The sequence below is a fragment of the Saccoglossus kowalevskii genome, chromosome 12 (genome assembly GCF_978046115.1).
Source record: "Saccoglossus kowalevskii chromosome 12, keSacKowa6.1, whole genome shotgun sequence".
NCBI classification, from domain to species: domain Eukaryota; kingdom Metazoa; phylum Hemichordata; class Enteropneusta; family Harrimaniidae; genus Saccoglossus; species Saccoglossus kowalevskii.
In genome coordinates this window covers 34,370,150-34,394,503 of record NC_140652.1, presented here as the reverse complement: position 1 = coordinate 34,394,503, position 24,354 = coordinate 34,370,150, and the positions used below count along the sequence as shown (strand labels likewise).

The following is a 24,354-nucleotide window of genomic DNA, read 5'->3' as shown; positions in this document are numbered from 1 at the left end:
TTAGAACACAAAAAAATTTAGTAAAACTATTCATTATAATCAATTAATATAATTAATTATTAATAATCTCATATATATGAAGGATTGAATGCCAGACACAGAATTTATCATATAGTCCATGGACATGACTTTTGACTTTGAACTACAATCAAACAATCAATTGAAATATTGATTTCATTCCATGACGTATGTAACTGCGGGGATCGAATTGATTTTCAATAAACTAACACAATATCGCATCTCTTCAATCGCTGCGTCGTATGTGGGATTCGTCGCCTGAATGTGCAAAGAAGGAGAATTCTCAAGAGGCTATACACCGTACTCTACAACCGTAAGCTGTGGTTGTCGATTACTGATATATTTGTTCTTGATCAATGGAAAACGACATTCCATTATATTCAAAATAAACATCTCAGCACCTCAGCAACATTAATAATATATCACCTCACCGATGTATTCCGCCATACCTTTTCTTGTTCTGTAACAGATTGCAGAGTTGATAATATTATTAATAATAATAATAATAACATAGTCTATGTTCGTAAAACTTATAAATCTTATACACATCATGTGAACGTGTAACCAAGAAAACCAAATTTACATATGACTTATGACACTTCCAACAGAATGCGTTCTACACGTTATTTGATTTTTAAAAATCGGATGGGTTTTAAAAAACTAAGACAGTGAATATTATACTGCTTACAGACAGATGTCAAGTTTGCCGCTAACTTAATGTGTTTCACGTCAGTACTCTAGGTGATTACTTTTTTGATTTATTTTTTAAGTTTGACTGCTATGCTGAAGATAAACTGGGCCTGCTGTTGATGTGGTGGTGTTGGTGTAGTGGGTGTTTTGGTTTAGTGATGTCGAGTGTGTGCACATAAATAAATCTTAATTTTGGTAGTAATCAAACTTTACAATGAATACTATATAATAAACTATACACTAAATACAAGAGTACTACACTTATTTTATTATAGTGTGCATGTCTTTGCTTGTAAAAATTAGGGCATAAGTTTAAATTGGTTAATTTGTATTTGTCATTAGTCATACTTAATTAACATTTACTTGCCAATTAAATTGAATAATGAGCGCTATCAAACAATCAGCAAAATTGAAAAAAATAACGAGCAGTTTTATAGACCACAATGTTTTCGTGTTCATTACCTTGAACAATCCTCTTTGGAAGAAGGGAACGGTATAGGACAGTAAATGGGGAAATGCTGGTTCTCGTCGTCGTCGTTGTCGTCGTTGTTATTGTCGTCTGTGGGGTAAACTAGTTTTCTTGTAGTTACAATAACTGTCCGACTGTAAAGCTAGTTCTTGTAAAGATCACGCGACCATAAATATTTCTGCTATGCATGCAATTACTCAAACATATTCAAGGGTCAGTGGAGGGTAACTCTATTGCTTGTTTTTTCATTTTGCAAAGGCGTATGATATTTATTATTTTACACTTGATCTATGATAACATTAATTCATGACGAGCTAATAATGTGGAATCTCAGTGTTTTGATTGACTATCAGATGTAAAACAAGGATGTATGCTGAGTGTCCTGTTTAGTTTTAAACTAAAACTTATTGTTGTTCTTGTTATATTATGTCATGTTACCCTTCTCAAAAGCGGACACAGGACAAGATTTTGTTATGACGATGATACACACATTATTGTTTCCCTCAATATATACAAATCTATGTTAAACTGAACACACAAACATTCAGTATACATCTTTTTAAAATCTAGCAAACCACTGAATCTATTGTTACGATATTATTATGTTGTGCTGATATTAATTGTTAGAATATTTGGTCATTTACATTTCGAAAGTCATTTAAAAAAGTTTTGTATCAATTCTGTGCTCTGGTTCTGAAATTTAGAAGTTATAGAGCCTTGGAAAATTGCTGGAAGTATTGAGACAAGCAGCTAACGAGGTTGTCATTAGAAAATCCCCCCCCCCCTACATATGTACCACACACTCGAAAGTATTCCGTTTGATTTTGGGTCGATTATTAAAGATGTCTAGTAAGCTAATATCAAAACAAACGTATATTATGCTATGTGATTTAGACGCGCGTTGGTCACTTTCAAAACAACTATTTGATTTTCGTATTTTGTTTGTCAGATCTATGTGCGTTTTCACAACAATAACAACAAACAGTATTGAACGTAAAGTGAAAAGCATTTATAATCAAAAACAAACAAAAAACAGAATTTATTTCAATCAGATTGTTGTATGATGTTAGCCTATATGATATAACTTGTAACTAGTCACGTGATAGTATAATTTCCTACTTATTATGCAAAATGATGAATTTTCACTATATGTTCAATGTCGTTATCATCTATGGTATATGATTTTTACGTGACCATTATGGTTGAAGTGTGTCGGCTGATTGGATTGTTTTGTTTGTATCGATTACCTTTTCTAAATATTGGTTGATATTTATAAAATATAATGGCCATGCAGGATACCGTGAATTCATTCTATACACCATTGGTGACTTGTGCTCACAATATTAACTCTAATTTAACACATACCGATAAACGATATAGGAATTGAAAACATATGTACCTATTACTGTGGCTTCAGTGTTCACTGTTGTGAGGTGATAACTAAAGAAAACTGGATTTTCATCTTGGCTGTTTTAATCACAACGCAACAATGTAATATATGTAGTTGATGTTTTATTCTCAGTTTGTTGGTAATGAAATCACAGAGCAAATCAATTTCGGGCTTCAAACTATTGGCAAATCATATGTCTCTCCTAAATGACCAATCACATACAGCGACCTTCGTACTTTTATTGATTTATGTGACTAATCCAGTATGGCCGGGTGTATGATATAGCCAACCATAGCATGTCTTAATAATAATGATGTTATAGACATCCTTCCCTGTCGAATTTACAATGTGTATAAGCTTGTCATCGCCATAATTATGTTAATGTTTCAATAAATATGTTCAACTATTAATAGCTTTTGTCCACATTATTTTGGTGGCGAGAACCGAAAAAGACGATACACAGAATATATATACAGTATATGTACAGGAAAGATTGGTATGTTTAATGTAGGCAACGTTCTGCTAGTGCGTACTTCGCGTATTTAATTGGAATTAGAATCAATAAAACATTAGTCAGATAACATGTTTACCCACTGGATGAATGTGATTAAAAAACAAGTGAATACCGTACCTCATGTCTAATTATTGTATAACGAAATCCCATGGATTGAAAATGTCATCATTATTATGGTATTAATGAACGATGTCTGTCATAGATAATTAAGTATACTTAAGTATATGGACATTGTAAATCTAATATATTTACGACCGATAGTGTTTTACGCCCAAAATACCTTTCACTCGATCTTTGTATCATCAATCTTATATTTAATTATTTTACTTCCTTTCAATGTTTACATTTCATTGGGTTTCTGGCAGCTAATATACGTCCAGCTTTGTTTATTTGCACACCTCGTGATGACCTGCAATGTCATTGCGCTGAAAGAGATAGTGTGCATGGCATTGTATCCAGGTCAAATATTCAACCAATCAGCGAAGTCGGCAAATAATATGAACACTTTGCCACTATCCAACAGCGCGCTATTAAAAATAAGGAAAATGTCGAATTTTCGAAACCCTTCTACCAGCAATACGTATTACTAATTGCCGAGGTACATTCAATACTACGTTTTAAAATTAAATCCCAATCCCTGCATGCCCATCTCTGCACAGACGAACACAGTGTGTTAGTATAGGAGTAGAAAGAAGCGAAGATCAAACAGATAACGTGTGTTACTAACTGTACCATGCTTTAAATGTAATTAAATGTCATGTGGATATATGACCGGGTCAAACAGTGTTCAATTTGTCTGACTGCAAATTAGTGATAGCAACTGAGTACACAGATACTCCACCGTGGTACTGGATTCATGGTGATAACCACACCGCTGTGCCCAATAGGAAACACACTCACATGTCCATTTCTAGTACCATGCACATCAGCAATTGGTATGTTCTATTAAGAGTATTGTTACGGGCAAATACTCAACACGATAGCAGCAGCTACCCATCCCTGAATGTTTAGAAAGTCGTTGATCTTTACAGAAAAACAACCGAGAGAAATCCTGTCCTCTGAGACGACATAATAAACGTTTAGAAGTAAAGTTCTTTTAATATTACACACATTTGATATCGTTGATTCTATACAACGGTGACAGTTATGGTCCGGACATCTGTGCCTAAAGACAATGTGAATGCCCTCGATATCACATAAACTATAAATGCTTAGCACACGTCGCGCCGTAATAATAATAATGTCCAAAATGACATTGGTCTGATTTAATGCGTCAGGTGCTGGCCGCTAAGGCAAAGGAGACACATTTAATGCGCAACTATGTGGGAATTCTTGTTGATGGCCTAATTATTTGTGCCCCCTATATAATTTTATATTTGTGATAGGCTACTTAAGCAAGGGTTTTAACGAAGTGCAGGGACGGACTGGGACCAAAAAACAGCCCTGGACTTTGCTTCCAATAGACCCACCAAAAATCCAGGTGAGCATTAGTGCTATAGTGTATGTAGCAGTCTGTCATAACAGAACTATTTATGATCGTTTATTCACGAACTCAAGAACACTAATATTCAAGAACGATTAAAAATCACATCTATACATTGTCTTTTATACTGTCATATTACAGTCATTTCTATGCTTGCATTTTCATGTGAGAAACATTTATACCACTGTTATTCGTCACTAACTTTGCAAACAGTATTTTCACTAAGTAGTCGTACTGAATGTTGGCTATTAAAAGTTGGTGCTGAGTGCTGAGGCCCGATGGTCGTAGACCGTTTGTCCGTTCTGGATTAATCCGGAACGCACAGATTATCCTCTGATAAAGTGGAAACTAATCAAACAACCTAAAACTAGCCGGGCAGTTATTAAAATCTCGTAGCACATAGAGTAACGACAATTCAGAATACTTTATGTTGGTCCACTCAGTGGTTTCAACGTTTGTTAGTTGTTTTCTTCAGATATGGTCATCCCCAATATATTAAAAATGTTCCGTTCTATTCGTGACGTGGCTGGGGTTATAATTGCGGAATTCCAAGTGTCTGTGTTATTTATTTAATCCTTGCCCAGTTGAATCTACAGGGGACTTCATGTGATCTATTATATTTTATTTACTGTCACTTTTGAGACTTTAAACGACCACTGCACTTTTAAGTGGTATTCTATTATGCATGCCATTTAAAGCCATTATAATGATGGACTCTAGTGTTCAATGCATATGAATATGCATAACTTGTACATTGTGTAGTTACAGTAGGCATAGTAGTAGTTACAGTAGGTATATTTGTTTTTATATAGTTAAATGATCGAAAATGTAAAAAAAAAAAATTGTGGTATTTTGGTATATGTGTACACATTTCAAGACATCTGCAGAAATTTTGCGGCGGAACCGACATTAACAAGCGTAGCAAAACTGTATATAGTTAGAGCTGTATTTTTTAAACGTTGAAAAATAATTGTGTAATTTTTGAAACTGTTATCAATTCGGCTTCCGGCGTTTACTCTCATGTTTGCTTGGTACAACTCACTACTAAGTGAATGTAATGTTAATACATATAGTTTGACAATATTAATTATAACATTTATTATGTATATTCCGAAGTTTAATCATACTTCAGCAAATATAACTTATAGTGAAACTTATGACGTCTGAATGCAAACGAATTCAAAGGTGTCAATGATTTGAATTCAATCTCATGAACGGCCGCCTCGTCAGCGCTGAACAAAATATCATGTAATGGAAACTATGGTGTACATTTAACACGTACTAATGTATAGAGAGCATGAATGTAAGTAAAATGCTGGGTTCGTCCTGTCGTCTGAAAAAAATCACAACAATCCGATTAAAATACGATGGAGGTAGGCGTCTCGGTCACTGATGTTATCTTACGTCTGACCTTTACGTCACGTTCAGATCTCACAGGAGCAGCAACCAAACAGATATCTACCGTGACGTCATTCGGTGGTTTGAGCTTCAACACTACTAGTAAGTCTGATTTTTAAAATGCTGAGCTGTAAACGTGATGCATGACGGGGAATATCTCGGTTAGGTTCTAAACATGAACACTGATACATGATTTACATGTAGACTGTGTCAAAGGCGACTCAATATGAATTATGGGATTTTACATCCTGGTACTTAGAGATATGCAAATTTACTGTCAATTAATCAAGCATTTTTATCAACAAACTTGCCAGTAGTTTTAGTGATAATGTATATTATATATGTTATTTTATAGCAACACCCACAGAAAGTTCTAGAGTGGCGAGGAGATTATATATAAAACATTCTGACTGACCCAGGCTACATGGATCCAAACGACAATATGAATCGACGGAAATATTTCAGATGGTTGTAGTGATATTTAAAACTTGCAAATAGTCAGTCCCCCACAGTGACTAATACTGGAAAGCAATGTAAATGGTACATCGAATATGATTGCTTGTAAGCTTATAAAAAAGAGACCTATTGAATGTCATTAATGTCTTGTGTTAACTGATGTGAATACAACGATTGACTGACTAACTGAACTGCAACTGACCCTCAAAACCATGACTTGTTGTTCTTTCAAACGTCGACTAAATATATAATCAGCGCGTTGATGTTCCAGATTTCCATGCGCCGGGTAGATATTTAAATATCTCTGCCTGATTTCCTGGTTGATTTTTCATGACTTTTGTTAAATCTGTGTTGATAAACATTGATTTTCCCACAATCCAATGCGTTCTTCAAATGGAAATCACAAGTATGAGGTTTGACCTAGGCACGACTTGCACTGATTACCGACGGTGACTCCATCGATACCTTCCAATCACATAAAAATTGCCTAATAAAAGCTAGGAAACGTCTCAGTTCGTACTCGTTGATCTGCGCAACAGTCAAAGTCGCTATATTTGTTTATATGAGACCCATATATTTCGCACATGCGCAGCGCGACGACTACCGCGCTTTAATATGCAATGTGACGTACCGAAGAATTACAGTCACTAATACCACGCGACATCCTTAATATATTTGTAACTGCGCTATACGATATTCCCACTGAATAAATAAATTGCATAGTGTATACCTAATGATATATTTCAGCTATTTCAGCTGAGAGACAAGCTTAGCAAATGTACAGAATATCTTGTGACTTTCTGCAGTCATGTATGTTGTACAGGGCACAATACCCGACAGTTACAACTGACACAAGCAACATGCAACATGTTGATTTAAAACGACCACAAGCCAAGTAGTTGTAGTTCGATATATGATTCCTCTTTTCATGTTGGCGACGAACATCTCGAGTTAGGATCATTTCAGTAACATGATGTCAGTCTGTATCAACGACGTGATGGAATTATTCAACACATTCAATTATCAGTGTGATGAATCAAAGAACGAACCTTTTGAAAAGTTTAAAACGTCTTTATTTTCAAGATTTAAAAGCAAATATTAAACACGCTAATGATGTTAACATTGACAAGTTGATGTAGCTAACTCAATGGCGATGCAGGACATATACATATTTACGCCACATGGTTGAAATGTATATATTCCTGTTATGTTCCTAGTGATAAGAACTATTTCAAAACAAGCAGATCTGTAGTTGTAGATATGAATATCCGTTTACGTTTTAATATCAAAACGAAAAAGAATATGATAGTTGAGTTTCGGAGTTTCTAATTGCTTAGCTAATGCGCATAGGTGGGTGATTGGTGCTGATACACTACTATTAAGTGAGAATATGAGGCTAATATTTTACTGTACCAACATAAGTTTTGTTTTACCTAACATATTGATTTTGTATTGTGTTGCGTTTTCATATAACTGATCAAAATTGAAGTTAGACAAATTATATACAATATCTTGGTATCTATGCGGACATTATAAAATATCTTCAAGGGACAAGAAACATGATTACGTATTCAAATTATGAAAAACGTGCTCACTACCGAGCGGTTATAAATTGAGTCTATTTTTGTAACGACCTTGCGCTCAGTAACGTAACCACCATGACATTGGGAACTCGTTTTTATGTTAACGGTGGTTAATGTTGAATAAAGATATGTTTACCATGATTGACAGCAATAATCGATGCAGTTCTGGGTGTCATGCCATGTAGTACATCGTAAACTATAGGTGTATATATTTACTTCTACTACAGTTAAAACACATCTTTGTAACACGGCGCCATATTGTGTTATGTACAATACTGTATCCATTGAATAAATATACGTCTTGGTGAATTTGTTATTTCAGAGTACTTGTCGAGTGTGTTTGTCAATCATAGATGGACTACTGGGGTTCACAATAGTATCAAGTGTTCTAACACATATAGTCGAACATCGAATGATATTATTATAATTTTTGAGTGAGTTGCGAGACTTGGGTTGAACCTACTGTCTCAAAATATCGGACATAGACCGATTAATTACTTAATTGCTATTAGTATTGAATTAATATATTTATTATTTGTAATATTCTATCGTTGTAGATGTTTCAGGAAGTGACGCTGAAGAGAGACTACGGTATGATTTGTTTCATAATTACAATGCTACTGTGCGACCAGCAGAGAAGCCTGGAGACACAGTCGTCATAGACATAGCGTTGGCCATTACACAGATATTGGACGTGGTAAGTTTATGCGTATAACAACTGGCAAACATTGGGATACTGAAATCTGGATGAATTGAATCAGAACGCACGTTTCTGTGTAGAAAATGGCACATTGCCAATTGTATAACCGATCAGTCTTACACCTGTCAAGGCTACAAAAGTAACGTTCACATTTGCATGATGGGATTGGTGTTATTATGCCCCCCCCTGAAATGCAATTATACATCTTGTCAACAACGGGGTATGTCTACAACGAACTAAATACTTAAGGAAAGTCCCAGGACATGTGTGGGTTGACATATCCTGTCTTGGTTCGGTGTACACGCACATCCCAGCTAGTTTATTTTCAACACAGTACAGGTTGCCTGGTTACCAATATGCCAACAACGCCTACAAATCATCGTTATCATCGTTGAGACTATACACTTACGTTTATTATGCAAACAGTCAGGTCATTGCCATAGTTTTTTATCATTCCCTTGAACAGCATTTCGGTAAATTATATGCCAGGTGTATTTTAGCGTTATAAAATAGATTTTAGTAACTACCATTTACACCTTCTTTGGTGATTGGCACTAGCATTATACTAATACACTGCCAGTGAAAAAAAACGTCTTTAAATGCGAAATTGTTTTACATTAAGTGATAATGATAATCATGGATAAATGTCCAAAACGTGTAATATTGTCATGGGTGGATTGAAACGCAAAACATTTGAATGTACTTTTCTGTGTTGCGAATAGTTTGACGAAGCAACCGATATTATCTAAATGGCAAGTTAGGGTGATTATCCCTAATTGTACGTAGTGGTAGCTGGGTTCTGTCAAGATATTGTTATGTAGTCTGTAAACGGTTTTTATCGTATGATGTACATACTAGTTAAGACATATGAATTCAAACAAATGTAGGTATGTGTTTGTCGTCGTTAAAGTATTTGTAATAATTGCTGTAGTGTTTGTCTTGTAACCACTCGATGTAAATTGAATTAAATCTACACTTTAAGTGATAACATGGATTTGGTGAAAATATAATAATGCTTTTAGTGGACGTTGTGATGATATGAGTGTCGCAAAGGCGCTGGATAGCCTATGATGCCGCCTTTTTTGCCAACCAGGGCAAACTTCTCAAAAGTTGTCCTAATCTTGGTAGTGTATTTGATGATAAATTGCCTTCATGGATAACCATCAGATATGTGTTAGTGCGCACAAAAAAATAACAAGAAAGCAAATTGTACTAGAAGAAGAACAGAATCTAAACTACTAGAAGTAAAAGAAATATCTTGCACAGTTGTTTTCTATGTGTACCTTGTAACTATGGTAAATAGGCTTGAAATATGTGAGTTTGTAATTGGAATGAAATCAATCACACTTTCACATGTTCCTGTGATGCTATGTTTACAATATCTGGTACTTAAACTTGGCCTGGGGTAAGTCAGTATTTGACATGGACACTGATACGGTTAATGATGATATACCTCTGTGCTACAACACTTGAACTGGTAATATAAGCAGCGATATGACTGTTTTAGTTATTTTTAAATTATATGTATTGTACAACAAAACGTGTTATTTGTGGTTTATTTATGATGAATGTTTAATTAAAATGTCAATTTAGCCACGAACAAAATAATTCTATGCTCATGTACATGCGCATTAACTTAGTTCAGTTTTTAATATTGTAGTATAAGATGCAAAATCACTGAATTCTATTTTACAATTATGCATATAAAACAAATATTCTGTACTACCTAATGTATCATGTGACCATTTCGTTTTTATTGAAACATATTGCTTGGCTTGTTTTAATTCTTGTATGTATTATTTTATTGTGATGTCGGAGTCTGTTCATATTTACAGGATGAGAAAAGACAAGTGGTAACGGGAAATCTCTGGATATACCAGGTGAGGGCGCAATTCACATCATTTATTGAGTAAATTTGAGTTTTATTCGATATTTGGAAGCACTGTGGATTACAATTTTCCGTGAACAGCACAGATAATAGTATGCGTTCGATATAATAATCGACCATGCCAATGCGCATGCCCGTTGAAATAGTAGTACGTATCGTTAAACTGAAGAGCATGCCCATTTGCGTAATTTACTATTGTGTATTTGTATGTATAATTGCTTTTTATTGTAAAAATAGTCGTCAGAATGTAGTGTTCATAAAGTAAGAAACAGCAATATTAGCTAACCCTGATAATATTGAGCCTTTTAATTCACTACTAAGCTACTATTGAATGAACGGGAGGCAAAGACACTATTAGTGACTGTCCACTAACGATCGATAAGCAGCAATAATTATTTCCTCCTGAAATGAAGACCATCTGAAGTGAATACAACATCAATCTATACCACAGCCATGATTAAATGCTGTAAATATTAGCACGGAAGATTAGAACTCAATTCAGATTGCGTACTCTTGTACACGAAAGCTGACCTCTAATCATCATAGGCGTTGACTCTTTAATTTATTTTAACAGATATGGACGGATTTTCGATTGAAATGGGATCCGGCTGATTACGATGGAATATTCAATTTGCCTGTTCAGTCGAAGCAGATCTGGTTCCCTGACACCGCCCTCTATCAAAGGTGAGTTTTATCAAGGAGGGCGCTGTGCGGAAAGTCTCCAAGTTGCAGCTTTAAATAAATTAATTGCTTAATATGGCATGACTCATATTTATAAACGTAATTAGCACACATGTATCATTAACAAAATATAATTTAGACGGTAAAATAGATAAATTATGGTAATAAATGATAATGATATAATAATGATATAATAATAAAAGATCACATAATATAGCACATGTAGTTGCTGAATGAAGAGTCGTTCATTAAGAGGTAGCGCAAGTGCGCGCGTACATACTGATCACGTGACCTAGGAACATGTTTGATTTATAATTCTTACTGAAGCACATATCACCACGTAGTGTCAGAAATGAGTGACACATGAACGGTGTAATGATGCTATTAGGCTATCGTTAGTTTGTCGTATACTCGCGCGTGAGGGCGCACTTTACACAATGGGGGATAATAATATTTACAACTTCACACATACGTTTCCTGCCATATTCTTTAAGAGAGCTAATGGTAGTAATTGACACATTCTGCAAGACTGAATCAATGATATTAAATACGCTGCAGCACATATATTGCGTTGGTGAAACTGAATAGTTTCAAAACACATACTGCGAAACGGAATATTATTTTCGATGTAAGCTTCACCAACAAACACGTGTCAGACGCAGTACATATCACTCTGTTCGATAATAAAAGTCTCTCATGGATAGACGAGTCTCTTTTTAGCCACACTGATGATGTTATCCAGTAAATGAATGTTTACTGTGCGGACAAGTATAAATTCAAATGGCACCCTTCTTGTGCCACGCCGATCAGTTGCCGAAGAATATTGACCGGTGTCAAACCACAAGTGAACTACCACCGGGCTCAGACGGCATCCGTTTAGGTAAATACGACCAATACGTTTATGTAACGAAGCTTGACTGAAACAATAACCATCATTCATATGATTGCTGCCTAAAAGTAAACTATTGCTTGTCGTTCACGCTCTCACCCCTCACTGTGGTTGTCTTGCAGTCTGTGTCCATTATTAACGATTAGTCACAGTCACTCTCCTAGTAGAGTGACTGTGGATTAGTAAACTGTTTAGCATCTTGCAATACTAACAAATCTCACTGAAAATATCACTTCACCAACATATATATGTTATATGTCTATACACGTTAATGTTCGTCCATAATAATAGATGTATGGTGTAGTAAATGTGCTTATATATTCTCGACTGAAACAGAGAGATGGTCATGTGATTGCTTTCATAAACCGCAATTATACACTACAACTCACTTTGAATATATTCCGATAATTTAAAAAGAGAACTATATGACCTACGATGACATATAATCATGCCATACCACGTCTTACTGTGACGGAAGTCATGCAACGCTACCAATGTGATGATGTGACTAGGAAGTGATGTTTACGGGATTACTTGGTGGCATTGCGTGACTACTTGGTAGCATTGCATGACCACTTATTGGTGTTCTCAAATTGTCCCGTAATGCCACTATTTAAAAGTTTGCCAAAAACGAAAGTATATTGTTTGGGGACAGGGTCAATAGGCTATTACAGAAAACTGACTGGTGGACATCGATTCTTAATTTTTGTAGTTGAAAACAAAAGATGTTTTTTCCGTAAAAAAATATCCCACTTTTGTGTATGGACAAGTGACTGATCCTACAAGAAATACTTTTCATATTTTAATAACTTGGCTATAATGACAGTAGGAAACTAATGCAATGTCAGTCTACATATAGTAGAGTTGCGGGAATACGTGTTGGCATTGCAAGACTGTTTTGTGCGCGATATTTAGTTCTACGCCTTAAAGCAATGTTGGGAATAACATGCATAATTACGGGCTACATGTCATATACATATTGTTATTGTGACAGTGTCCACCATCTCAACTATTTACATGTTGTTTAGCTCTGTGTAACAATTTCTACGTTCCTGTTATGTTGATGCAATTCATGGCGGCGCTCTATCACAATATAGTAATGTAATCTCCATAAACACTAATATTTTTATATTTCGTCACGCATTACGTTACAGGTATGTGTTTTTTTATTCGTCAAATTGTATCTCAATGTCCTAATCCATATGCATGTTCATTTATGCTTATATTTGTATTATTTATCATCACGCATCATGTCTCCTGTCGACCCCAAACTGGTATATGTGTTGTGTTGTGTACGTTAAAGGGCAGTGGTCGTCGCGCAGAGCGTGTTCGAATTTCATGTAAATAAACAATGTATTTTTACACGCGTTGTATACGTCGCTATGAGTCTCATGTCGAACAGGACGCGGCACGACGACCGCCGCCCTTTATGGTGTCTGAAGCTAAACATTTATTACAATGTAATTTAAATATATCGATTAGTTGATAATTAAAACAAAAGCTAACACTTCATTATTGTTTTTCCAGTGCCAACGAAGAGCACGTGAACTATCCGACTGTTATTGCTCCGAATATCATCGGGATCATCGATAGCAATGGTAGTATTACAGTTTGTACGGCGCATATCTACGAGCTGCCCTGCGTTATGGCTATCACCAGGTTTCCATTTGACAAACAGTCTTGTCCCATCTATTTCGGTACATGGGTGCACTATGTTCATGACCTTGACTTCAGAGCATATTTTGATAAAATGGAAAGAGAAAGTTTCATCGCCAATACAGAATGGGAGATAGCCGACTCTGAGGCACACCGCTACGAAGGCGAGTTCCTTACCTTTCCCGGAAAATATGCCTACATGGAATATATACTTCACATCGAGAGGAAACCCATGTATTACATTATAAACCTGAGTATACCTTGTGTACTATTCTCTATTCTTACTGTATTGGTGTTCTATCTTCCACCGGACTCATCAGATAAAATCCCGCTGGCTGTATCGATTCTTCTGACACTGTTTGTATTTAATCTCCTGGTAGCAGACATCATGCCAGCATCTTCCGATGGGATGCCAATGCTGTCCCTTTATCTTTTGGTAAGCATGGCATTGGTCGTAATGGCGGTCATACTATCAGCTGTGGTCATGAAAATACACAGTACAAGTGGTGAAGTCCATGGATGGACAAAAAAGATCTTCATCGATTTTCTTCCACGGTATGTGTTCTTCAATGTGTCGCCGAAAAAGACTTATTCCAGGAATGTTACCAGGACCAACGGATCGGCTTACGAACGAACTGCACCTAATATTGGACGGCCTTACGAGAACCACGTCCCTGATGGCAGACATGAGAGCGAGATCCCTATGATAAGCCTCGATTCGGAACATGTTTACAAGACCGAAGGAATTGATCTGGTTACTGTTCAGAATGACATGTTAGCGATTAAAGTCGTGAACAAACTGGACCAGATAATTGAAGAACTGAGAAAACAGAATGCAAAGAAACAAACTTCGGTAATCCATTTACTGTTATTCTTAATTAGACATATTAGATTGAATTGTTGGAATTGACATTATAACATAATGTCTGTTATCCATATTATCAGTATCAATCCTATGTGATGGTCCATGTCGTGATGTAATGACCCGTGTCAGGATGTGATGACCCATGTTGTGATGTGGTGACCCATGTCGTGATGTGATGGTCTATATCGTGATGTGATGACCCATGGCGTGATGTGATGGTCTATATCGTAATGTGATGACCCATGTTGTGATGTGATGACCCATGTCTTGATGTGATGACCCATGTCGTGATGTGATGACCCATGTCGTGATGTGATGGTCTATATCGTGATGTGATGACCCATGGCGTGATGTGATGGTCTATATCGTAATGTGATGACCCATGTCGTGATGTGATGACCCATGTCTTGATGTGATGACCCATGTCGTGATATGATGACCCATGTCGTGATGTGATGGTATATATCGTGATGTGATGACCCATGTCGTGATGTGATGACCCTTGTCGTGATGTGATGGTCTATATCGTGATGTGATGACCCATGTCGTGATGTGATGACCCATGTCGTGATGTGATGGTCTATATCGTGATGCGATGATCCATGTCATGATGTTATGACCCATGTCGTGATGTGATGGTCTATAACGTGAAGCGATGACCCATGTCGTGATGTGATGACCCACGTCGTGATGTGATGACCCATGTCGTGATGTGATTGTATATATCGTGATGTGATGACCCATGTCGTGATGTGATGAAGTATGTTGTGATGTGATGGTATATATCGTGATGTGATGACCCATGTCGTGATGTGATGACCCATGTCGTGATGTGATGACTCCTGTCGTGATGTGATAACCCATGTCGTGATGTGATGGTCTATATCGTGATGTGATGACCCATATCGTGATATGATGACCCATGTCGTGATGTGATGGTCTATATCGTGATGTGATGATCCATGTCGTGATGTGATGACCCATGTCGTGATGTGATGACCCATGTTGTGATGTGATGGTCTATATCGTGATGTGATGGTCTATATCGTGATGTGATGACCCATGTCGTGATGTGATGGTCTATATCGTGATGTGATGACCCATATCGTGATGTGATGACCCATGTCGTGATGCGATGGTCTATATCGTGATGTGATGACCCATGTCGTGATGTGATGACCTATGTCGTGATGTGATGGTTCATATCATGATGTGATGGTTCATGTCATGATGTGATGGCTCATGTTGGGATGGTTCATGTATTTATGTGATGGCCTAAATATACACTTTATTCCTAAATCATCTGTCTTTTTTTGCAGAATATCGATGAGGATTGGAAGATGGTTGCCAAGGTTCTCAACAGACTTTTCTGCATCATATTTTTTGCAGCGTTCTTAGGATTTACAGTTTGGTTGGTTGTATGACCTCTAAAAGTATGTTGAGAATCACATGATGTTACGTAATAATGTATAAACGATAGCAGTAAATAATGAATACAATAGTAGCTATTGATGAAGTGTTTAAGATGGTTTACGTGAACTCTTGATACCGATCTTATATCTGCATTTTCTGCAGATAACATTTATCAATTGTTTTCAGTTTTCTTTGACGTGTTAAGAAATTTTCTTCTGTATTTGCAAAAAACAAAGTTACTCAGAAGTTCTACACTATCTCCTACAACCTTCTAGATTATTCGTCATTACCACCCACGCCATATTGTAGTGAATTGTGCTTAAAGCGGGGGAGTCGTCACCTGCGCATGCGTCAGATAGCCATAGCGTGTCATTGTTTACAAACAAGCGTCTACCCATGAGCCTTTGCGGTTTCAACGTGTGTTGTTATCGTCGCGTGGGACTCGATTCCCGCGCGTGCGCACGTGACGACCCTCGCGCTTTAACAATTCACCTGTCGTCTTTTTGAATGCTTCATTGAAATGAAAACTTCAGAACGGTTTCACCAAAGACTATAGAGAAGATATAGTCTTTGGTTTTACCGAGCGTTTTGTCTGGCTTTTGCATACCTTGTTTTTTTTTATAACTGTTTACATTTTACGTGTATGATTTCAACTAAACCGTAGATTATATTTCTCAAATAGTGCCAGCATACACTTTTGATATGTAGGTTTTAATTATATATCATCAGTTTACTTGTATACTCTGAAGTGCGCATTTAAATTCAAAGAGACCTGTGACGATATCACTGTGATAATAGCTCGTTTTAAAAACGCACATTGGTTTGTCGTTATATGAGTTATATAAGTTGCATACATAATACATGTGCATGTCAGGATAAGTGAATGAACGTTTTAATGTGGGTTATTGATACTCATTGAGACTTCTTGATAATATTTTAAAAACATCCATGGAAACAATTTAGATGTTTAAGAGTCACATAATATGTGATGTATGTTAACATCATGTAGTCGAAATGTTATTAAATTCAGTCTTCCAAATAATTATTACTTACAATAAGAAATATGTCTGATTTATAAAACTTTTTTTTATTTGTACATATACAGTGAACAAAAGCTCGTAACTATGTGGGTGGTAAATCTACTTACAATAGTCATTGGACACAAATTGCCGCCGAGACCCCTTAGGAGAGAGATAGTCCAGAATCTTGTTTTACCCTTATAACATAGTGTTCCATTCGTTACCATTATCGCGCCGACTGTTCTCCGTGACTCATTTGACCATAGTATTGGAACACTATTTGAGAAACAGAAACAAGTCTCGTGCTTCGCTCGCTCCCATCGAGATCTCGGCGGCCGTTTGGAACATGCATGTATCTTCTAGATTGACAGGTTATGACTAGTGGTGACATCTTAACTTAAGTAAAATTGTGTGTAGTGTAATATTGAATCATTTATTTTTCACATCCTTGTTTACAATTTGATAACTCACAAATAATGATACAATCTTTCACTAGAGTGTCTTAAACAGGCAAGGTGGATAACTATTTTGTTGTTGAGCAATGTTTAAACAAAATAATCCAATAGTATTTGAGGTATGATTTATTGTAAGATAAAATGACGTATTGGCTGCATAAATTGAAGTAGTCGTTGGAATAAATACCAACTACATGCGCAATACATCGAGCAAATACTATGTTGTGATTAACAAGAGTTTTAAATATCCTAATGTTGTTATCATAAACAATTATTAAACATTGCTCACATATGTTTCACGTTGCCGCTAATTATAATCAAAGCTGTTTTGGTGTGATGTATTTTTCTACACTGATTTATTAAATCGTGATAACGGTAAACTTTTGATTTGAACATGAGAGATTTATGATGAATAAAACTAGTTTTGATTATGATATATTGGTGCCAGTATATTATTTGCATATTTGTATGTGTATATACTCATAACGACGTTACAATGCGTCACGAGCGCTGATTGTTCTAGTGGTTATTATTATCCGTATTATACCAGTACATCCATTATGATTGGCCAACATGCACCTCATGACAACTGTGAATATATTCGAGATTAGGTCCTGATTAGGTCCTTATTTTGACCCGAAATTTGAATAGTAACTACATATTATTATTAGAATCAGTAGTTTTCGAAAAATTGAAGGTCATAAAAAACGAAATCCAATTGACAGTGTAGGTAAAACCGGAAGGTGATAATTTGAAGAATTCTTCAAAACATTCATCAACATGGCAACCAGGTTCAGATATCTACAAACATTGATCGATTGACACACTGTATCAAAAGCAATCTCCTCCGACCCCGACCCCCCTAACACAACATAAAACAATCGTCAATAACTTACAATTTACAGACACACCAATAAACAAACCAGCGCCTGCAAAAAGATCACCTCTTTAGTGGAGTTAATATTGTAAAATAACCAATCGATTAAATGTTGGGCGATATCTGCATAAGTTGTGTCATCAGTACTGCCGTGAACCCCGAGATTCAATACGTATTATGCGCACTGTCACCATGGTTATCCTTGGCAACCTATATCGTCTTAGTTACTATAAGTAGTGCAAGTTACCCCTGTGGCATATGCAGCAGGCTTGGTGTCTTGTGCGGACTACTCGTAAAAGACATATCCTAACCTCGGATAAATGAACAGTCAAAAAACACATAATAAAAATTCGTTTATCGTGCAAATGAGAATTGAGAAGGTAACCAAGGTATCGGCAATAAAATGAAGAAAATAATAATTCTACCTTGCAAGTGGCGACATGTTTAACTATTTCCACGCCATTGATAGGTCATTGGTAAGAATGCGCGTATCATGCAGAAGTAGATAATTATTTAGTCGTTAGATGGGTAAACATGCCCCACGCTCAGGCACGATACACACGGTAGCCATAATTAGAACGTCTACCATTCTCATAATTTGGTCTGAGAGTGAGCGGGTGGGTGTCTCATGGCCAAATAACAGAACATCCAGCAGTATAATATCCTCTGCAGTAAATTTGATTGTTAACAATAATTTCTGGATTTGTATGAATCGGGATGTAACTTTTTATAATGAAAGTACAAAGTGAATTATGTTTAATTCAATTCAATTCTATATTTTCAGTGCAAACGAAGAACACGTGAATTACCCGACAGTCATTGCTTTGAATATCATCGGAATAATACACAATGATGGGTCTGTAACAGTATGCACGGCTCACGTCTATGAACTACCCTGCGTCATGGCGATAACAACATTCCCCTTCGACACACAGACGTGTCCTGTATATTTCGGGACCTGGGTACATTTTGTACAAGACTTGGACTTCAAGGCTCATTTTGATGGGGTTGAACGAGAAAGTTTCATCGCTAACACAGAATGGGAAATCACGGGCTCTGAAGCAAATCGATACGAAGGCAGTTTTTTAACATTTGCGGGCAATTACTCATACTTGGAATTTTTGATTCACATCGAGAGGAAACCCATGTATTACATTATTAACCTGAGTATACCTTGTGTACTATTCTCTATTCTTACTGTATTGGTGTTCTATCTTCCACCGGACTCGGCAGATAAAATCCCACTGGCTGTGTCGATTCTTCTGACTCTGTTTGTATTTAATCTCCTGGTAGCAGACATCATGCCAGCATCTTCCGATGGAATGCCAATCCTATCTCTATACCTACTTATGAGCATGGCGTTGGTCGTATTGGCGGTCATCTTCTCAGCCTTTGTCATGAAAATACATGCTGCAACCGGGGAGGTCCACGGATGGACAAGGAAGATTTTTATTGATTTTCTTCCTCGTTACCTGTTTTTTAATTTACCAACCGGAAGTAAAGAGAGACGAAGGGTACCATCATACGAACCAAACTACGTACATATGCCTGGCTTCACCCCTCGGATCCAGAAGCAGCGTTCTTCTGACTCGAGACACGAAGCCGATAATTCGATGAAGTCAAAAGACACGGATGTATTTATTCAAGAAGGATGCGATGCCGCCAAAGTTCAGCACTACATAATATCGACACACGTGTTGAAAAGATTGGATATGATAATTGAAGAATTAAAGCAGGCAACAAATGATACGGTAATAGTTTAATTATGTTTCCTGTCGTTTCATTTAGTCTAGCTAAGTTCAGATGAGTTAATGGCAATGGCGACGATGACCAGCGTATGAATACATCTGACGATGACGTCAGAAAATAAATTGTGTGGTTCCGATATCATACGCAGGTACGGTAGGTTAGTAGTTTATTTCTTTACTTTCTCGAGACACATTTTTACGATCATTTACCAAACACCATAAAAATTTAACTGTAATTAATCGTAAAGTCTTCTCAATTTTGCCAAACTTGTGGATAATAGTCGGGTAAATTCGAATGTCATTGACATCTTTTGTGAATCTAAACATGTTTTTCTTCTGTTTGGCCAAAACAAAATTAGATTTAGATTTAAATAGGGCAGGGATAACAGAACCACATTTTTAGCTCCGCTGTCGACAAAGTCGACACAGCAGAGCTGTTCATATTACTGATTGTCCGTCGTCGTCCGTCGACGTCGTCGTCCGTCGTCATCAACTTTACAATTTCAACTTCTTTCTCAAAACCGCAAGTTAGAATGTTTTAAAATTTGATATGCAAGTACCTTGGATGGTTATTTCTCAGATTTGATTATTTCATGTCAAAATCTAAAATTCTCTACTTTTGGTGAATATTTTTGTAATTTTAAGTAAAAAGTGATATTTTCGACTTCTTGTAAAATACTGCAAGTCCGTTTACTTTGATATTACATATATAAGTACTATATGTGGACCTCTCTCAGATTTGTTCATTTCGCGATGATATCTTCAATTCTCCAATTTTGATTAAAATTTTTGTCATTTTTGGTAAAAAGTGATATTTTCAACTTCTTGTTAAAAACCGCAAGTCCAATTGCTTTGATATTACATATAAAGGTACTACATGTAGACCTCTCTCAGATTTGTTCATTCCATGATGATATCTTTAATTCAATAATTTTGATGAATATTTTTGTAATTTTTGGTAAAAAGTGATATTTTTGACTTCTAGCTAGTCCGATTGCTTTGATACTATACATATTGTTCATTTCTAATGATATATTTAGTACTCAATTGAAATGTGCATTGCTACAGCAGAGCTATCTCAGCCGATAGGCTGCTTGTTAATTGACCTAAGAGTGATCAGCTATACCATTCTTTTTTATGAAATATTTATCATGTCCATAGTATGCCAAGGGAACGCATGCCCAGAAGGGTAATATCTTGAAATGTTTGGTATACAAATGTAAACAAATTAAAAAATGTTTTTTTTTTTAATTTGTTAGTCTGTCAGCAGAGTAACTATAACTCATCATGAATACGTTTCGATAACATTTCAGGCATTGCAATATGAATTGAATTAGACATTGGATCAGATGTGGATTAGCTTCCATGGATGTCATGGAATTTTGGAAAGATTCTTCATAATAGTATACATCAACTTGGACAATGAACATTATAATGCATTTTCATTATTTAATACTATTTTCATGGAAGATGTTACCCTCCCTCAAATGGTTGCGTAGACCCTTCCTCAATTGACCCCCCCCCGTAAAAGATCGACCCATCCCATGCAATTTAAAGCGGGGGATTCGTCACCTGCGCATGCGTCAGATGTCCATAGCGTGTCATTGTTTACAAACAAGCGTCTACCCATAAACCTTTGCGTTTTTAGCGTGTGTTGTTATCGTCGTTTGGGACTCAATTCCCACGCGTGCGCAGGTGACGACCCTTCCGCTTTAAGATAATGCCGATTCTGACAGTGAAAGTGAAGTTTAATAGTGACCAATTTTCGAATCAGACGAGACCAAATTGTATTCTTGTACCACCTGACGAAGTAAACGTGTCACTTTGTCGTCTACGTAATACATATAATAGGTGCCCATTCCTGAATTATGTATCGCGTAACACTTGACACAGTGCTGTATGTTTGTATTCCAGGATGGAGAGAGTGACTGGAAAATGGTTGCCAACGTTCTCAACAGACTCTTGTTAATTGTCTTTTTCATACTGTTCCTTGCATGTACAATGTGGTTAGTAACGTGAATCGTTAACAGGACGACCAGCCAAGTATTGGTGTATCACGAACTAATTCTAGTGAGCAGAATACGTCGTATGAACTATGATGCGCCATGCAGATCAGACAAAGAAATCTTAATTCAAGCTACATTTGATCGTAGTACCGCACCATCTCCACTTCATATATTGAAAAGCTGTCTGTGTTCACAGTGAACAATATTGAGCCAATTATGTTACGTACGTGGACCGCTAGTATTGCACAGAACCTCAGTAATTAGATGTACCAACGTTATGGCAATAAACTTTAGACGTAATGGCCGCTGAAATCCCGTCGTGTGAGTGAGACATGTTTTTATTTTTGCTAACAAAAGGTGTTTTATTCTCCGTTTCATCGCATCTGTTTTTTTCAAATACCTTGGTTACACAGGGGAAGAGTAGACAATTGAGAGAATTGAACAGTATTGGGGGCGGGGCAAGTCTCGTGTCTTACTCGCGCTCGGGGAGATCTCAGCCGCCATTTACGTCTAAGGTAAATTCACACATTTACAGCCAAGATGAGATTTATAAACACAGACTCAAATTTGATCAATTCTCACAAGAAATTGAAATGTTTATGCATTACTCCATATAAGAGGCTCTAATGTTGTGAGTACTGGACGTTGTCGTGTGAATTTCAAATACATGTTTTATAAGATCGCGAGCGCATTCAGAAATTTCCATCAACACAGCGGGCCATCAACATAAACAATTATGCTACCCGAACATTAACGTAGTGTTTGGCCGCAACGAAGCAGACAACATCCAAACCTCAGTCGACAACGTACCAAATGTACATTGGTTTACAATAAAATGATTCCATGGTTTCAGAAGGCTGTGCTTAACTGTAGGCCATTGCCGTTTTACGGCTTTCCAAAATCTCGAGAACTCGAGAATTTTTAGTACCATGCCTTGCAGTATTCAGCAGATGCAGTTTTATTGTGAATTCTACGATTTGCGGCGACTCGCCGTTTAACTATGCAATTTTACCCATTCATGTCTCATTTCTTCCAATGTTAATAAGACTACCGAACTCAGCCTCGTTCAAGGGGATTTTTTAATGAACTTTTTTTTATATAACTTGCATTTCTAACACAATAATTTGATTTAGTAAAAAATAATGTCTTCCATCATTAGAAAAGAAATTTAGTGTTGATGCCAATCAAAAAAACTATGCACTAATACATGATGCATTGTATTTAATAAAACACACTTTTAATAATTTGTATAATAAACTAATTTATAATAAGTTACGTGCAATGTGCTTGAATTTTACCAGCTTGACATAGTTGTGCATATTTATATTCGCCAACATCTCAGAGTCTCATGGTTGGTTCTACAAAATGGCGTCTCTCCTTGGGATCAATTATTCTCTTGTATAATTTGCTATGACACTTGCCAGCTTCGCACTTAAAGAATAGTTCTGGTGGTTGTCTTAGTACGTCATGTTATACAGGTCCCATAGTATTTCAAACACAAATCCATGCCTTTATGAAACGTAATGTGCCGTGTTTGTGTGAAACAAATTAGACTGAATTCTCGGGCACATCATTGATGTCGCTGTAGTTGTAGTTTCACTCACTGTACTTTTATTTGAGTAAATTCGAGAACTTTTTATAATACTTTATACACCGGCCGGTTGGATTTATACAACAGCCAATTGAGTGACAGGTTTAGCAGCCTATGGACGATACCGTTACATCTGGTGATTTCCAGCCAAGTGAGTGACAGGTTTAGCAGCCAATCGACGACACCGTTATATCTGGTGATTTCCAGCCAAGTGAGTGACAGGGTTAGCAGCCTATGGACGATACAGTTACATCTGGTGATTTCCAGCCAAGTGAGTGACAGGGTTGGCAGCCTATCGACGATACCGTTATATATGGTGATTTCCACCCAAGTGAGTGACAGGGTTGGCAGCCTATCGACGATACCGTTACATCTGGTGATTTCCAGCCAAGTGAGTGACAGGGTTAGCAGCCTATGGACGATACAGTTACATCTGGTTATTTCCAGCCAAGTGAGTGACAGGTTTAGCAGCCTATCGACGATGCCGTTACATCTGGTGATTTCCAGCCAAGTGAGTGACAGGTTTAGCAGCCTATGGACGATACCGTTACATCTGGTGATTTCC

General features: G+C 36.7%; 1 protein-coding gene across 2 annotated transcripts in view; it reads left to right on the top strand.

Annotated features, from left to right (window-relative positions):
• The window catches only part of LOC102807462 (acetylcholine receptor subunit alpha-1-B-like), a 35,721-nt gene extending 12,252 nt beyond the window's left edge, over positions 1–23,469 (top strand). The window contains exons 2-6 of one of the 2 annotated variants that reach the window (XM_078009348.2): positions 8,559–8,698; positions 10,537–10,581; positions 11,164–11,273; positions 19,229–20,195; positions 22,107–23,469. In XM_078009348.2, the coding sequence (XP_077865474.1) occupies positions 8,559–8,698; positions 10,537–10,581; positions 11,164–11,273; positions 19,229–20,195; positions 22,107–22,211 (1,367 nt within the window). In that variant the 3' untranslated portion in view covers positions 22,212–23,469. Of the gene's footprint in view, positions 1–8,558; positions 8,699–10,536; positions 10,582–11,163; positions 11,274–13,686; positions 14,669–15,999; positions 18,004–19,228; positions 20,196–22,106 lie in introns of those variants that run through there. The other variant, XM_085506603.1, reaches the window with a different exon arrangement.
• Positions 23,470–24,354: the final 885 nt, after the last annotated feature.